This window comes from Staurois parvus, unplaced genomic scaffold (genome assembly GCF_062004578.1).
Source record: "Staurois parvus isolate SC_StPar_1 unplaced genomic scaffold, SC_StPar_1.0 ptg000320l, whole genome shotgun sequence".
Lineage (NCBI taxonomy): Eukaryota > Metazoa > Chordata > Amphibia > Anura > Ranidae > Staurois > Staurois parvus.
In genome coordinates this window covers 1984175-2002830 of record NW_028318116.1, presented here as the reverse complement: position 1 = coordinate 2002830, position 18656 = coordinate 1984175, and the positions used below count along the sequence as shown (strand labels likewise).

The 18656-nt window shown below is 46.2% G+C and overlaps 2 protein-coding genes across 2 annotated transcripts in view; one reads left to right on the top strand and one right to left on the bottom strand.

Annotated features, from left to right (window-relative positions):
• Positions 1-15974, bottom strand: part of NDUFS8 (NADH:ubiquinone oxidoreductase core subunit S8) — a 30495-nt gene extending 14521 nt beyond the window's left edge. Inside the window, exons 1-5 of the mRNA XM_089683705.1 lie at positions 15862-15974; positions 11988-12041; positions 10699-10761; positions 6967-7056; positions 3649-3821 (exon numbers count right to left, since the gene is read on the bottom strand). Coding sequence (XP_089539831.1) covers positions 3649-3821; positions 6967-7056; positions 10699-10761; positions 11988-12030 — 369 coding nt within the window. The 5' untranslated portion in view covers positions 12031-12041; positions 15862-15974. The remainder of the gene's footprint in view (positions 1-3648; positions 3822-6966; positions 7057-10698; positions 10762-11987; positions 12042-15861) is intronic.
• UNC93B1 (unc-93B1 regulator of TLR signaling) overlaps positions 15701-18656 on the top strand; it is a 103357-nt gene continuing 100401 nt past the window's right edge. Inside the window, exon 1 of the mRNA XM_089683700.1 lies at positions 15701-15822. The gene's annotated coding sequence lies outside the window, so the exon portion shown is untranslated. The remainder of the gene's footprint in view (positions 15823-18656) is intronic.

The following is an 18656-nucleotide window of genomic DNA, read 5'->3' as shown; positions in this document are numbered from 1 at the left end:
CACTTAACCTCCTCCTTTGCACTTGTACAGTGCATACAATCCACCACCCACTCCAACGGTAATATCCTTGATCTTGTCTTCTCCAACCGCTGTGCTCCCCACAACCTCACTAAACACCCCCTTCCCTCTCTCTGACCACAACCTGATAACCTTCTCTATCTCCTTGGCCTCCAACGCCTATCCCTCCAAATGTCACACTACTACCAGTCGTAACCTCCGCAACCTTAACCCTGCCCCCCTCCACTCTGCAGCTGATCAACTCCACGACAGCATCCTCCCCCTGTCCTGCCCCGACTTGGCTATGACTGCCTACAACAACGCGCTGTCAACAGCCTTCGACTCACTAGCGCCTTTAACCACACGCAACATCAGACCCCGACCGCTCCAGCCCTGGCAGACTGATCACACCAAAACCCACAAACGACACAGTCGTGCCCTGGAGCGACTATGGCGCAAAACCAAATCCCAACAAGCCTTCACCCGCTACAAATCTGCCTTCCACACCTACACCTCCTCCCTCCACGCAGCCTAACAAGCCTACTTCCCGACCCTCAAGGCTCTCTCCTCCAATCCTCGCCGACTCTTCTCTACCTTCAACTCTACTCTCGCCACCCCCACCTCCACCCAGCACCTCACTCACTGCCCTTGAGATTGCCAATCACTTCAAAAACAAGATTGACACAATTCGCAAGGACGCCGCCGCAACTCACACGCCCTCTCACACAGCTACCCCCTCATCCCCCCTCTCCCTCGACATAACCCGCAGGGACTTCGTCACTGCTCAAACTCCCTACAACCCCGTTCCCCCTCACTCAGCTACCCCCTCATCACCCCTCTCCCACGGCCCCACCACTGCTCTGACCTCCACCCCACCCTACATTCCTCATAATGAAGCCCCCCCAACACTTCAAACCTTTGACCTTACTACCATCGAGGAAGTCTCCAAGATCCTCTCTGATGCCCGCCTCATCACCTGCCCCCTCGACCCTATCCCCTCACAACTCCTACGACCTCCCTCCCCCTCCATCCTACGCTCCCACACCCACATCTTTAATCTCTCCCTCTCCTCCGGCACTTTCCCCTCCCCCCTGAAACATGCACACAGCACCCCCATACTTAAAAAGCCCTCCCCGGACCCAAATGACCCGAACAACCTCAGACCCATCTCCCTGCTCCCATTTACATCCAAACTCCTCGAGCACCTAGACTACACCCGCCTAAGCTCTCACCTCAACCACAACCACCTCCTCTATCCCCTACAGTCTGGCTTCCGTCCCCTACACTCCACTGAAACTGCCTTACTCAAACTCTCCAACGACCTGCTAACCGCCAAAGCTAATGGCCACTATTCAGTGCTTCTACTCCTTGACCTCTCTGCAGCCTTCGACACAGTCGACCACCCCCTCCTCCTCGTAAAACTACACTCCCTCTGCCTCAGAGATTCTGCTCTCTCCTGGCTCTCATCCTACCTGTCACAACGCTCTTTCAGCGTTACCTATAATGCTACCACCTCCCCCTCACTCCCCCTCTCTGTTGGGGTCCCTCAAGGCTCCGTCCTCGGGCCCCTTCTCTTCTCCATCTACACCTCCTCCCTTGGCCAACACATACACTCTCACGGCTTCAACTACCACCTATATGCCGACGACACACAAATCTATCTCTCAACCCCCCACCACAGTCTCCGCCCGAATCACACATCTACTGAGCGACATATCAGACTGGATGTCGCTCCACTTCCTTAAACTGAACCTCTCCAAAACCGAGTTTCTTGTCTTCCCCCCAGCCCGGACACCACCCCCCATTGACTTCTCCATCACATCCAACACCACCACCATCAAACCCGCCCTGCAGGCCAGAGTACTTGGTGTCATTCTGGACTCCAACCTATCCTTCCAGCCCCAAGTCCAATCTTTAACTAACTCGTGCAGACTCCACCTCCGCAACATCGCCAAAATACACACGTTCCTAACCCCAGAAACCACTAAACAGCTCAACCACTCCCTCATCACATCACGACTCGACCACTGCAACTCCCTCCTCACTGGCCTGCCTCGCCGCTGGCTATCCCCGCTTCAGTCGATCCCGAATACGGCTTCCAGACTCATTCACCTTTCCAACCGCTCCATCTCCCCCTCTGCCAATCCCTCCACTGGCTTCCGATTGCGCAACGGATCAAATTCAAAATCCTAACACTGACGTACAAAGCTATCCACCATACTGCCCCGAACTACATCACTGACCTAATATCCAAGTACCACCCAGCATGCACACTCTGCTCCTCACAAGACCTCCTCTCTAGTTCCCTGGTCTCCTCCTCCCATGCCCGCCTCCAGGACTTCTCCAGGGTGTCACCCATCCTCTGGAACTCCCTGCCCCAACCCATCAGATTATCACCTCCTCTCCTTTAGGCGCACCCTGAAAACCCATCTCTTCAGGGAAGCCTACCCCACCCCCTGCTAACTTGCTGACCTCCTCCACTCTTCCTACCACTCCATCCCCCACAGCTATCTCCTCCTGTGCCACCATGCCCTCCCTCCTAGATTGTAAGCTCGAAAGAGCAGGGCCCTCAATCCCCTCATGTTTTGCATTGTATTGTTATTGTTCTGTCACATGTTCTGTCCCCCTTTGTAATGTACAGCGCTGAGCAAACTATCAGCGCTTTATAAATACTGTATAATAATAAAAATAATAATACAGGGAGATCAAATCCCCCCTTATGTATTATACAGGGAGATCAAATCCCCCCTTATGTATTATACAGGGAGATCAAATCCCCCCTTATGTATTATACAGGGAGATCAAATCCCCCCTTATGTATTATACAGGGAGATCAAATCCCCCCTTATGTATTATACAGGGAGATCAAATCCCCCCTTATGTATTATACAGGGAGATCAAATCCCCCCTTATGTATTATACAGGGAGATCAAATCCCTCCTTATTATACATGGAGATCATATCCCTCCTTATTATACATGGAGATCATATCCCCCCTTAATATCCTCTTCTCAAGAGTGAATAAATTCAGTTCCTCTAATCTTTCCTCATAGCTGAGCTCCTCCATGCCTCTTATCAGTTTGGTTGCCCTTCTCTGTACTTTCTCCAGTTCCCCAATGTTCTTTTTGTGAATTGGTGCCCAAAACTGAACTGCATATTCTAGATGAAGTCTTACTAATGATTTGTACAGGGGTAATATGACATCTCTCTCTGGAGTCTATACCTCTTTTAATACAAGAGAGGATTTTGCTCGCTTTAGAAGCCGTAGCTTGGCAATGAATGCCAATATTAAGCTTGATCTACCAGAACCCCCAGATCCATCACCATTGATTCCCCCAGTTGTACCCCTCCCCCCCAGTATGTATGATGCATGCATATTCTTAGCCCCCCAAGTGCAGAACCTTACATTTATCAACACTAAACTTCATTTGCCACATAGTTGCCCAATTACACAGAGCATTGAGGTCAGCTTGTAAATTGGAGACAGCCTGGAAGGACGTTTCAGTGTGGCAGGAAAAGTGTCAGTGGGAGGAATAGAGCCCCAAGGGCCAGATAAAGGCAAGCAAAGGGCCACATCCGGCCCCCTGGGCCACAGTTTGGAGACCACTGTTCTAGATTGACTTGTCTAATATTTTATACCATTCTACATACCTGGGCAGGGCAAATGGCTTCACAAAGTTTGCAGGCGATACAGCGCTCCTCTCCTGATGGATACCTGCGAAGTGCATGCTCCCCACGGAACCGTGGGCTCAACGGACCTTTCTCAAATGGGTAGTTTATAGTGGCGGGCTCCCGGAACAAGTAACTTAGGGTCATTCCCAAGCCTGAAATAACACGAAACAAAAAATATAAAGCTTACAACCGCTACAGAATTAAGTGAGCCTGAGATTTTCCTATGCAAGGAAAAAAGTTTTAAGGTTACATATACACACAGACACAATTAGGCCTGAGATATATCTAGCAAAAAAAAAAGCCCTGATCCATAGGCACATCAGTGTTTACATGAGTACAGGGGTGTATTTCTAAGGCTAGCTGTACTCCCTACAGTTCGCTGACTTTAGGAAAACATGTTTATTAGGCTACAAAATGACTGAATGCTCGTGAGAGGATACAAACTATGTGCTTATGTATTGGTGAAAGAAATCAAAAACCCAATCAATGAGCTGCTGTTTTGGTATTATTCAAAGCCAGTTAGAGAGCCAGTATGAGCATGATGATTCTCATAAAACAGCGCTAAATTTGCATATAACCAAAAAACATAAAATATGATAAAACATACCTTCTGAGGGTGTGACCATGCATGAAAAGAAGCGGCTTTTTACAGTACTTTTAACCCTTTAGTTGCACATTCAAATCTAGTACCACCATCTAGTGGGTAAAAACCAATACAATGGCCCACATTAAAATCTGTAGGTCAGCCCAGGATAACCTCTCCTAATACCAACATGCCTCAGATTTATAGCAAAGCAGTACCCAAAGCATAATAAACATGGAGGGGAGGGACTTGTGTACCTCAATGAATTCCAAAAAAAAAAAAAAAAAAAAAAAATGAATTTACAATTTAATTTTCCTTCTCACCCATTGACATAGAAGTCTAATCTTTGGGACTGCCAAAATCAGTCAAACTAAGGGCTATGCAATATAACAAACAATTGCTAATAGGCCCAAGGAGACCGAAAACTGGAGAAGGTCTGCAGCTCAAAGACTTAACACACAAAGCTGGCATCAGATAAGGCTGCAGTATCCACCTGGCAAAAAAAACTTGGAAAGAACATGAAAACAAGATTTCCAGGTAAGCCCAACTAATCTTAAGTGATTGTAAATTTTTTTTTTTTAACAACAAACAGGTTTATACTTACCTGCTCTGTGCAATGGAATTGCAGAGAGCCGACCCGAAACTCTGCTTCTTGGGTCCCCCGCTGGTGCTCCTGGCTCCTCCGCTTTGTTGAGTGTCCCCATAGAAAGCTGCTTCCTATGGAGGCACTTGTGCAGGCTTGCTCCTGAGCTCTGCTGCCTGGAATCAGTGAAGCAGACAGTGAGACTTGGCCCCACCTCCTGCTCCATTGTCGTTGGCTTTGATTGACTGCAGTGGGAGCCAATGGCTCCCATAGCAAAGCCTGTGAGAGCAGGAAGCAAGGGATGCCGTATGGTAAAAAAAATGTTTAGGCTTTATAGCCAGTTTAGAAGTCCTCCCTCGCCCCTCATAACACCTATGTACAGTTGCAAGAAAAAGTATGTGAACGCCTTGGGATTACGTGGAGTTTTGCATGAATTGGGCATAAAATGTGCTCTGAACGTCATCTTACCGTGGACACATGAACATCAAGGCTTTTGGAGATACTTTTGTAACCCTTTCCAGCTTCATGCAAGTCAACAATTCTTGATCGTAGGTCTTCTGAGAGCTCTTTTCTGCGAGGCATGGTTCACATCAGACAGTGCTTCTTGAAACCAGTAAACCCAAAACAGGTGTGTGTTTTTTAAGGGCAGGACAGCTGTCAGCAACACATCCAATATCATCACACTGATTGGAGTCAAGGTTGGCTCACTCCTGGCTCCAATTAGCTCTGGGAGAAGTCATTAAGCTAGGGCCTCACATACTTTTTCCTCCCTGCACTGTGAATGTTTACATGTTATGTGCAATTAAACCATGGCAACATCTAATGTTTGTGTAGTATTATGTTCAGCAGACTGTGTTCTTCTATTGTTGTGACTTAGATGACGTTCAGAGCACATTTTATGCCCAATTCATGCAAAACTGCACGTAATCCCAAGGGGTTCACATACTTTTTCTTGCAACTGTAATATACTGTAGATGTGTACACTTAAAACGAAACTGAAGGTTAGTTGCTTTTTTGGGGGGGAAAATAACAAACATGTCTATACTTACCTGCTGTGTGTAGTGGTTTTGCACAGAGCAGCCTGGATCCTCTTCTTCTCGGGCCCCCCGCAAGCTCTACTGGCTCCTCCTGTTTGTCAGGTGCCCCCACAGCAAGCAGGTTGCTATGGGGGCACCTGCTGCTTCATGTGTCCATTTACACACGGAGCATGGCTTGGCCTTGCCCCCTCTCTCTTATTGGCTGAGCCAATGGCTCCCACTTGCTGTCACAGCCAATGAGAAGGCAGAGACCCGAGACAGTCATGCACATTGCTGGATCTCAATGGGGCTCAGGTAAGTATTCGGGGCTGGAGGCACTGCAACACACAGAAGGTTTTTAACCTTCATGCATAGAATGCATAAAGGTAAAAAAAAAAAAAAAAAAAAAAACAGTCAGCCTTTAGAACCACTAACTATTTTCAGGCCTCTCTGAACACGTGATCTCCTGTGTCAGCCAGCTACAGAGGAGAGTGGTCCGTAAACGGCTGGTAAAGCCTGAAGCGGTGATTCCGTAAACGGCTGGTAAAGCCTGGAGCGGTGATGTCACCCAAAGACTTCATTTGTGGTCAACACTCCCTTCTCTCCCCTGCAGCAGCGAAGGCTAACACAGGTGAGCCAGATCATGTAATCGGACCAGAGGGGCCTGAAAACAGGTATGCATTTTTCTTACACAAGTTGGTCAGGATAGGTGAGAGGGGAGGGAGTATTTTTAAGACTTGTACAAGAGATTTGATTTAAATATCCTTTAACCCATTTGTGACTAAAACTAGCCCAAGGGTGTGAACAAGTTCAGAAGAAATATTTAAGTTGTAAATTTCATTGGGGCAAGGACTGCAGTGAATGGCTCCATATGCTCTGCAAAAGCACAGAGTGACATGCAGGCACAATACAAAAGATGGGAAATAAATAAGATATATCTTTTAGACTGCAGTGTGTAAACACAACCATGTTAAACTATGGTCCCATGCATGACAGAAAACGAAAAGTTATTCTTATAACGTCTCAGTGCTTCCCACCTCCACATAGAATGAGTTCGCTTTAAAACTCTTTTAGACACCAGCTGAAAGAATTCAAGCTTTTCAGTAGCAGCTCACCTCTGAAAAGCTCCGTCCACAGCAAAGTTTGAGCGGATTGGTCGGTGATAGACTTCAGGTCAGTTTGCTCCTCTCTGAAATTTACAAGCTCTAAAAAAAAAAATAAAAAAAAAAATAATAAATAAATAAATATATATATATTTTTTTCAAAATCAAAACTTTTTCTCAGTTTGTTTGACATTATGCCTCACTGTTTCGCAACTTTACATACATTTTCCTCTAGATCCCCTCTAACGGGAGGGGGGTAGGGGGTTATAAATAAATTTTTTGGGACCCTTCCCCACACTTGCTTATTTCTGGCCTAGCCAGTCTCTAGACCTAAATCCAATAGAACATCTTTGGAGGGAGCTGAAACTCCATGTTGCTCAGCGACAGCCCCGAAACCTGACAGATCTAGAGGAGATCTGTGTGGAGGAGTGGGCCAAAATCCCTGTTGCAGTGTGTGCAAACCTGGTCAAGAACTACAGGAAACGTTTGACCTCTGTAATTGCAAACAAAGGCTTCTGTACCAAATATTAACACTGATTTTCTCAGGTGTTAAAATACTTATGTTCAGCAGTGCAAGATGAATAAATTCTTTAAAAATCATACAATGTGATTTCCTGAATTTTTTTTTTTTTTTTAATTCTGTCTCTGAGTGGGAATGCACCTACAATGTGAATTTCAGACCCTTCCATGATTTCTAAGTGGGAGAACTTTCAAAATCGCAGGGTGCTCAAATACTTCTGTTCCTCACTGTATATACACACACATATTTTGAACATTTACATTAGTCCCTAACCCTCAAAGGGTGTACAATCTAAGGTCCCTAACCTACACGCCTACATACTAGGGCCAATTTAGACAGGATCCAAATCACCTACCAGCATGTCTTTGACGTGTGGGAGGAAACCGGAATACCGGAGGAAACCCACGCAGGCACAGGGAGAACATGCAAACTTCAGGCAGGTGGTGTCGTGGTTGGGATTCGAACCAACGACCACAATGCTGCCAGGCGGAAGTGCTAACCATTTAGCCATGATTCTATCCTTATTTTTCCTGTTCTATCCCAGGAGTACCCCAGGCCGTTCATAATTCTAAAAATGGTCTCATTATATTACGCTGTTTGAGATCCTCTATAAGCAGATAATTTTTTGTAAATCAGTTTCAAGTTTTCCTACTTGGAAATCCTGCCATAACAGCACTTCCCGTTTCAAACTGACAACCCTGAACCAAATTAGCAGCAGTGATGTTGGCGTGCTGTGTGTACTCCTACAGCTGGCAACTGGTCTACCTATTTGGTCTATCAGATGAGCAACCCAATGGCCAACTGGAGAGGCTTGAGCAGAAGGCCGACAATTCTGCTACTAATAGCAAGGCAGCAGCTTAGCATTGTCTGCATGAAATATAAAGCTTGTTACTGGCTGGTTCTCCAAGTAAGAAACTTTATCCCATGCAGTAGGGCTGCACCTGCACTGCAGGAATTTATTGCTGGTTTTGTCCATGGTGGAGGAGAAACAGTTTTCTTACTTGATCCTCCATTTCCCCCTGCAAGCAGCACTCCCCCACAATCCAGCGGCGGACTGTCCCTTGGCATCCTCATACCCAGAGCAGGGCTATGGTCTCTGCTCTAGTCTTGATGATGTCAGGACCATGCACTGGTGGACTGTGGGAGTGCAGACATTGCAGGGATTGGTGTAACTGCTTTTGTTTTCTCAAGTCAATTGGCTTCTAGTGCTGTTCGTTCTTCAATTCAAAGTGATGCTGTGCAGGGGAAGACAGGAGGTTAACAGGGTTCAAAAACAGGATTAGATACTTACACTTGTATGCAAAACACATGTAAATATTTTAAAAGGAATACACAACTGAATTAACCACTTGCCCTCCAAAAGGATTTACCCTCCTTCCTGACCAGGCCTTTTTATGCGATACAGCTCTGCGTTATTTTAACTGACAATTGCGCGGTTATGCAATGCTGTACATGAATAGCATTTATGTCCTTTTTTCCCCCCACAAATAGAGCTTTCTCTTGGTGGTATTTGATCACCTCTGCGGTTTTAATTTTTTGTGCTATAAAACAAAAAAAGACCAACCATTCAAAGAAAAAAAAAAATTTCTTTTAACTTTTTGCTATAAAACATATCCAGTAAAAATTTTAATAAATCTAACTTCTTAATAAATTTACGACAAAATATTTTCTGCTACATGTCTCTCTTTTAAAAAAAAATACCAATACATGTAAATTAATTGGTTTATGTGAAAGTTATAGTGTCTACAAATGGCGGTATATATACACGGTGTTTTTTTTTTTTTGTTTTTTTTTTAAATACTAGTAATGGCGGCAATCATTGACTTATAGCGGGACTGGGGCAGGCATTCTGACACTGGGTGGGAACTGATTGACACGGACATCCCAATGACACTAATACAGTGATCAGTGCTAATAAATAAAACAATGACACTGTACTAATGACACTGGGCAGGAAGGGGTAAACATCTGAGCCGATCAAAGGGTTAGCTGTGTGCTTTTTTACATTATGTGCTGTGTGTTTTACTACGGAGACATGCTGCTGTGTATTTCCCTGCTGTGCAGATAAATACACAGCAGCATGTCCTTGCTGGCAGGAGAGAAACCTGTGTTTACACAAGGTCTCTCCCTTGTTAGTTCCATACGGCAATCACCGGGTGCCAACAGGGAATCTCCAGCTAGGACCCGGTGATCGACATCCGTTGCCATCAGTGGGGGTAGGGTGGCACATGCACCATACGCGGCAATGCAAAACACACACACGATTTTGCACAGCCCTGCAGCAGTAGTTCTACTATAGGGCGGCAGGGAAGCGGTTAAATTGTGTTCTTTTGCATCTGCCTGAAGTTCTAGGTACATATGTAGAACAAACCTTTTTTTCCCCAGTTATGGGCTCACTAACACAATCATTAAATGTACGATGGTTCAAATACTAGCATAAGTACCTAAAATGGTCTCTGTAAAATTCCTGTAACCCCCTGTACAGCAGAGCTCAGAATGAGAGAGGGTCAGAGTGAAGAATTCATTGACTTCTGTCGTACGGTTAACCTATCCCGGTTAGACATGTGTACAGAATGGGAAACAGTTGTGATCAATGTGCAGCGGCTCCTATATTATCCAATTAGGTGACTATAGCAAGCCTAGACATGGAGTAAATTTCTTTCCTGCAACCGCAGAGTGTTGACAGGGGGATCCCTCATGCGAGCCATTGTGTTCTCCGGGTAGGGGGGGGGGGGGCGCGGGAAGCTGCCAAGAAAAGACCCTGATTATTGCTAGGGGTTTCTTTACCAAAGCTAGAGAGTGCATAGAAACCAATCAGCTTCTAACCTCAGCTTGTTATTTAAGCTTTGGCAATAAAACCTGGAAGACGATTAATTTTTATGGAGATGTGAGCCCGATTTTGCACTCTCCAGCTTTAGTAAATAAATGTCAAAGTGTCTATAGTCACCCATCAGTTGGCAGGTGGGAGACTATTCAAATGCAAGAGATAATATACATGGGACATACAAATGAGATCTTGAGGTTCCTGGCAATCCAAGAGTGTCATGTTGCCTACTGCATCCATCAGATTATAAAAATATCAAGAAATCTAATTCAAGTCCAGCAATCTCAGAGAAATGCAGAAAGCCGACTGTAAAACTAACCCAGCAGTCTCCACCTAAGAATGGGCCAACCCTTTAAGTAGATCACAGTGTGGCACCTTCATCGGCTAATCTTTCACTTACTAAATGAGTGCATCTGAGGAGCCAGACTGAAAGGACGGACCAACGTCTGAGAGCATGGTGGACCTGCAAAGACAACGAGAAGAAAAAAAGAAAAAAAAAAGAAAATTTACTTGTCAAAAGAAATGTAAGACTTACATCCCAGATATAGACTGGCACACACCCAGGACCTATGCTATAAACCACTCTGTCAGCATGATGGAAATGAAGAAAATTGTGTTTGCCAGGCGTAGCTTTGCACCTCTCTTTATCTACATTTTCTAATTTTAATCCCTTAATTTCCAAGGTTGTGTAGTGTATACGCCAGGGCAACCAAACAGTTAAAACAAGCTTGTTTAAGCCTTGGTTCACACTAATGCTGTGAATTTGCAGAGTTTTCTGTGCGAATTCCGCACCGCATCAGAATTGCGCCCCGTTCATAAGAACTGCTAAGTTCACAACACCCCGAAATCGGTCCGCAAAACATGCTGCAATGTGCAGAATCAGATCGCATAGGTGTGAATACCCATACGATCCAAATCTAGTGCGGACCTCAAAAAAAGGATCCTGCACCTTTTTGGTGTTGGTGCGGTGCGATTAGAGCCATACAAAATGTATGGCTCCAAACGCACCACACACAATTCGCATGTGATTTGCTTAGGACTGCGCTGCGGTTCCTGTGCAAATCACATGCAATGTACCAAACTGCATATATATGAACCTGGGCTGAAGGTAATCAGAATGCTTTTCCTTCAGTACAAGTAATTTCAGGTGTCTAAAGCTGTGAGCCCAGGACCATGGCTGGACTGTCTGGAATGGAGAGCGGTGGGAGATCAATAAACTCCCATTCACCATCTGGTGGAATTATGCACTCTTGTATTTGAAGCACTTTGTGATCACAGGAGGAAGGGAGCACCAGAAAGAACAAAAGTTTTTGGACTATTTGTTACAAATTTAAATGATTTTCTTTAACACATTTGGATTTAGGTTGTTTTTGGTGTGTAGCGCTGCACCGGTTTCACTATATTATTGATTTTGCCTTATATGAGATAAGGGTTGTGTGCAATACAGGCTACTAAACTGTTCAGGCTACAGTATTTTTCACTATCACTACAAGTACGTTTGTTTTATTCATAGAAGTGCGCAAGATTTTATTCATTTTGATAGCTTTTGTGGGGTCCTTTAGAAACCCCTTAGTGCTTTAGTAGTAAAGCATGTATTTGTGCAGAAATAGGAATAAACAGACAAAATTTAATAAATAGATAAACTATGGTCAAGTTTTTGCCTAACTAATGAGACAGAAAGCTGCTTACCTGCTCGCCTGGCAGCGTTGTATATGAGACGCGCGCCCAGCATGCTCACGTTGTCTGCAATAACAGTAAGGAATACAATTGCACAAATTTAATAAAACCAGCAAAGAACAAAACACTTCTCTGTGTAAATAAAGTCAAGGCGTGTCTTAGGACCTACAGCAGGGAATTGGCTTGGTGGCTAAAAAGCAGCTCCTGAATTTAAAGTGACCGAGTCAATGGTCTAAAGCAGTGGTCTCTAAACTGCAGTCCGGGGGCCGGATTTGGCCCTTTGCTTGCCTTTATCTGGCCCTTTGGGCACTATTCCACTAACCACTAATGATCTACTAACTACTAAAACCAATGGCCACTACTCCGTACTCTTACTTGACCTCTCTGCGGCTTTTGATACTGTTGACCATCCCCTCCTCCTCAAAAAACTCCACTCTCTTGGTCTCAGAGACTCCGCTCTCTCCTGGTTCTCCTACCTATCGCAGCGCTCTTTCAGCGTTACCTATAACTCTGGCTCCTCCTCTTCACTCCCTCTTTCTGTAGGGGTCCCTCAAGGTTCTGTCCTTGGACCCCTACTCTTCTCCATCTACACCTCCTCCCTTGGTCACTTGATTAACTCCCATGGCTTTAAGTACCATCTCTATGCTGATGACACACAAATCTATCTCTCTACCCCTCACCTCTTCGGTCTCCACTAGCATTACTAACCTACAAAGCGGCATGGATGTCACTCCACTTCCTCAAACTCAATCTTTCCAAAACTGAGCTCTTAGTATTCCCCCCAGCCCGTGCCCCCTCCCCTGACTTCTCCATCAAGATCAATAACACAATCATCATTCCCTCCCCTCATGCCAGGGTACTAGGTGTAATCCTAGACTCCCATCTGTCCTTTCAGCCCCAAATCCAATCACTGTCCAAATCTTGTAGACTTCACTTCCGCAACATCTCCAAGATACACCCGTTTCTAACCTCGGAAACCACTAAGCCACTTATTCACTCCCTTGTTATATCTCGCCTTGACTATTGTAACTCCCTCCTCATTGGCCGACCTCATTGCAGGCTATCCCCTCTTCAGTCTATCATGAATGCTGCTGCCAGACTCATCCACCTTACTAACCATTCCATATCGGCCACCCCTCTCTGCCAATCCCTCCACTGGCTTCCCATTGCCCAACGGATAAAATTCAAAACATTAACGATAACGTATAAAGCCATTTATAACTCTGCCCCAAATAACATCAACGATCTTGTCTCTAAATATCACCCAAACCATATTCTCCGCTCCTCGCAAGACCTCCTGCTCTATAGCTCCCTTGTCTCCTCCTCCCATGCTCATCTCCAGGACTTTTCCAGAGCTTCCCCCATCCTCTGGAACTCTCTACCCCAATTTATCAGACTATCGCCTACTCTGTTCACTTTTAGGTGATCTCTGAAACCCCATCTCTTCAGGGAAGCCTATCCTGCCCTCAGCTAATAACGGAATCTTCTACTCTTCCTACCAGTCCATCCCCCACAGTTATTACCTTTTGTACCACTAGCCCCTCCCTCCTAGATTGTAAGTGCCCTCCTATCCCTCTTGTATTGAACTGTATTATTGCTGTGTTGTCTCCCGTTACAATACAATAGTAAAGCACTGAGCAAACTGTTTGCGCTATATGAATCCTGTATAATAATAATAATCAACGTTATCCACTGTAAACAGTCAATGGTCATAAAGTTATGGCCGATTGGTTTATATTTGCAAATGTATGCAACAAAAACTAGTCGAAAATGTGCAAAAGGGTAATGAAAAGCAAGCAATGACTGCTGGGTCCTGTCATCTGGATCAATAAGTGTAAGGACAGTACAAGGACCCCAAAGTAGCAGTGTAGATGGTCACTAATAATAGAACACAGAGGTGATTGAAAAGAAGGAGACTTGGGCACACAATGACATGACACTAATAGGTATACTTAACCACGTGCCTACCGGGCACTTCCACCCACTTCCTGCCCTGGCCAATTTTCAGTGCTGTCGCACTTTGAATGACAGTGGCGCGGTCATGTAACACTGTACCCATATGAAATTTGTATCATTATTTTCAGACAAACAGAGCTTTCTTTTTGTGGTATTTAATCACCTTCACTGATGTGCGTTGATGAGGCTGCACTGATAGGCAGCAATGATGAGGTGGCAGAGAGAGGCAGCAATGCTGCGTACGGATGAGGTGGCCCTGACTGGTGGCACTGCTGGGCACAGGTGGAGGGTACTAGTGGGTGGCACTGCTGGGCACAGGTGGAGGGTACTGGCGGGTGGCACTGCTGGGCACTGATCATCAGTGCCCTGATGATCAGTGTTGATCACTTCTCTGACAATTGCTGGTCATCGACAGTACCTTCCTCACGCTGTACCGATAACCAACAACTGTATTTACCTGGTGATCTGCTGTGTCATTGGACACAGCTGATCACGTGGTAAAAGACCGCTGCGATTGGCCTTTCACTACATCATGTCATCAGTTGTGTCCGTAATACATAGCGATCACAGGTGGCGCCGGGTGCATGTAGGGGGGCGTGTCCATGGATGCCCTCCCAGAACTAGACAACCGCGCTGTAGCCGTCTTTCGGCTATAGCGCAGTTGGGAAGCAGTTAAAGTGTTACTAAACTCACAACAATAACATCAGTCTGTATATGCACTGAAGCATGCTTGTTATACTTATTGTGGAACCTAAGGGGTTAATCCTCTGCATTATGTAAAAAGGCGGTTTGATCCTGTCTTCCCTGATCCTCCCCTTCCACTGTCCCTAACCCATCTGATGATAGAACAGAGCCTTGGGGGCAAGCTGCACATGCTCAGTTTGGTTTGTACTGCTAGAGTTTTTTTTTTCTTGGGAGAGTGTATGTGATCAGCACAGGGCCGATCAGCACTGTCCATACAGAGGTCAGGGGTTACGCAGCCTCATAGGACAATCAGGGGAGAATGAAAACTCCTCCTACGATCTTTAACCAGTGCTGTGCTGGAAACTGATAGAAGTCACAAGACTTCTCTAACTGCTAATGAGAAAAGGTATTTAGCAGTTCATATTTACTAAAATACGTGTTCTGTGTACTGTGGGAGATCAGATATACTAAATGCGGGGTGCGGGGAGAGCAGATATACTGAATGCGGGGTGCGGGGAGAGCGGGTAGAGTGAATGCGGGGAGAGCGGGTATAGTGAATGGGCAGCACAGTGGCTAAATAGTTAGCACTTCCGACTAGCAGTACTAGGGTCGTTGGCTCGAATCCCAAACACGGCACCACCTGCCTAGAGTTTGCATGTTCTCCCTGTGCCTGCGTGGGTTTCCTCCGGGTACTCCGGTATCCTCCCACACTCCAAAGACATGCTGGTAGGTTAATTGGCTGCTGTCTAAATTGTCCCTAGTATGTGTATGTATGAATGGGAGTTGGGGACCTTAGATTGTACCCCTTGAGGGTCAGGGACTGATGTGAATGTACAATATATATGTAAAAGTGCTGCGTAAATTGACAGCGCTATATAAGTACCTGAAATAAATAATAAATAAAAGCAGGGTTCGGGGAGAGCGGATATAGTGAATGCAGGGTCCGGGGTTTAGTAACTTTAAATAGGGTGAAGTAGGACATAACCCAAGCTATTGCGCATGCGCAATGCTTTCCACAGCCTTCCACGCATGCTCCGTAGCTGCATGTGACAGACAGAGCATGCGCAATCGCTACTAGCTGTGCGTTCCACGGGGTACATCTCTCCTGTTTAGCCTTCCAGTCGACTATGGGAGTAACAAGCGGACGAAAATCAAAACCGCATTGAGCGGCACTGTAATGGCCTCTTCTCCCCTATCTCCCACTCGGGTTAGTAGCCAGTCCCGTAAGAGAAATTCCCGTTCTTACCTGACAGCTACCGCTGACCTTGCTCCGTGCGGGCGACTGTAGAAGATGTCGGAGCGACGATTGGTCAAAGCCGACGTCATTCAGGCGTGGAGGCGGGCTACGAGGTTACGTTCCGAGGTCACCATTGGCTACTTTGGACACGCCTTACTACCGGTAGTCTGTTGGCTGACGCCCAGCTGATAACTGATTGGAGGAAGCGTTATTGTCTGGTGATTGGCTGGCCTTGCTGTCTACATAAAGGTTTCCGAATAGCGATTGGTTTAGGGGAGCTGGGCTGTCATTGCAGGGATGGGGGCACGTGATCGTACTTTCTTTAAAGGGCCCGATATATAAATAGTATCGATGTCGGTCCTTCTTTCACTTATGCAGTAGAGCTACTGCGGTGACAAGACACGGGACTGCCTTACACTGTAATTCACTTTCTATGGGAGCGGTTTGTAAAGCTGCCATACACCTTCCAATCTGATCTGTACAATCTCTGAGATTTACCAATACTGTGCAATGCTGGGGGCCCAATGGCACGCTGCATCGAGCAAGCTCAGAGCTAAGCTGGTCATACACAGATTCTCAGAGGAGAATATTCAGATGGACAGTCATATGAAAATCCTTTGCATGTTCGATGAATGAACGAATGTCGTTCAAAAATTGTTGTTTGCTTTAAACATTCGACTTTACAGTGAATGTCATTTCTGAACCACAGCCGACGCTTTGTGATCACGGTGTCCTTTGTACACATCTGATCACATGACTCGGTAAAGGGCCAATCACAGCAACCTTTTGCCACGTGATCAGTTGTGTCCAACCACAGCTGACCACCATCTAAACATACTTGCCGGTTTTCTGCAGTACTCTCCTCACGTCACAGCGTGAGGAAAGTACTGTCGATAACCGGCACCTGTGAAAAGTGCCCAACAGTGCTGCCAATCTGTGCCCGTCAGTGCTGCCAATCTATGCCCGTTAGTGCTGCCAATCTGTGCTGTCAGTACTACCAATCTGTGCTTGTCATTGCCATCAATCTGTGTCCGTCATTGCTGCCAATCTATGCCCGTTAGTGCTGCCAATCTGTGCTGTCAGTACTACCAATCTGTGCCTGTCATTGCCGCCAATCTGTGTCCGTCAGTGCCGACAATCTATGCCTCTTAGTGCCGCCAATCTGTGCCGTCAGTACTGCCAATCTGTGCCTATCCGTGCTTCCAATCTGTGCCCGTCATTGCCGCCAATCTGTGCCCATCAGTGTTGCCAATCTGTGCCCAACAGTGCTGCCAATTTGTGCCTGTCATTGCCAATCTGTGCCCATCAGTACTGCCAATCTGTGCCCGTCAGTACTGCCAATCTGTGCCCAACAGTGCTGCCAATCTGTGCCCATCAGTACTAACAATCTGTACCCGTCATTGCCGCCAATCTGTGCCTGTTAGCAAAAAAAGCTGTATTGTCATTCTGCCGGAGCACCCTTCCGTCACCATTTTTCTCTTTGTGTCAGGAACACTTGTCAGAAGTGACTCAGAGGATCTGCTGGATGGGTTAACTGTGCATATACCATCTAAAGGTGAGCGAGGGTGAAAAAAAAAGGAGGGGGGGGGGGTTAGCTGGAGGTCTACTTTAAGTCCCTATCACCCCCCACATACCAGCTGAAATTTAAAATCAGGAAGACTTTAAATATCTGCATCAGCTGCTGGCAAGAGACAGACAGAATGATTGATATGTGACATCAGCATCCTTTCCTGTCTGCAGCTCTGATAGTGTCATATTACACGCACTGTTGGTAATTATTGTAGGCCTGCTATGGGTTAGACCGCAGACAAAGTTGAATACGAGATCAGACTGATGTCAGGAGGTGGAGCTTGAGACTTCTAAAGCCAGGCCATAGATAATTATTTTTCCTGGAGGGGTACCCAGAGGACAATAATTAGACAGCACGCCTTCCATGTTGGAGGGGACCTAATCCTAAAAATCAGTACCCCCAAAACTATGCTTTAAAAGAGAAGTATAGTTTTTTTTTTAAATCATACTTACCTAGGTGGATGCAGCATCGATCTGATGCTACATCCGACCCCTGCGGCTCTAAGGGTGAGAACTGAGCGATCAGACACCACTGATCGCTCAGGTCTCCTTGCTGCTCTGAGCAGAGAGCAGTGACTGTCAGTCACCACTCTCTTCTCTGCCGCCCCATGCTCACTGTAGCGCTGGACTGAGGGGGAGGGAGCGGCTGGCTCAGGCTCTCTGCAGATCGCTTATTGGCTGAGCCAGTTGCCAGTCTAGACATCTGGGTGGATCCCGACTTTAATGTCGGGATCTTTCCCCAGCCTGGACTGGGTGAGTGACGTCAGCCCATAGTGGACTTCAAATTGGGTCACAGGAGTGCAGAACGAATTGCACTTCTGAGATCAAGAGACGTACAACCAAAAGAGCTTTGGCTGTACTTCTCCTTTAACCGCTTCCCGACCGCCCTATAGCAGAGGCACTGCTACAGGGCAGCAGGGCTGCGCAAAATCACTTATATATACACATGATTTTGTATTTCTGGGTAGGGGGTGCACACACGCTACCTACCGTGCTGCTATCAATCCATGCTCAGCATGTCAATCACAGGGTCCCGGCTGCCGATTCTCGGTGATCATTGGTGGAGCTGACGGGAGAGGTCTGTATGTAAACAATACAGATCTCTCCCCTGTCAGGAGAAACAGGTTGCTTTGTATTGATCTGCACAGCACAGCAATACAAAGCAGCTTGTCTCCCTTGTAAAACACACACAGCATACAGTTAACCCTTTGATCGCCCCTCATGTTAACCCCTTC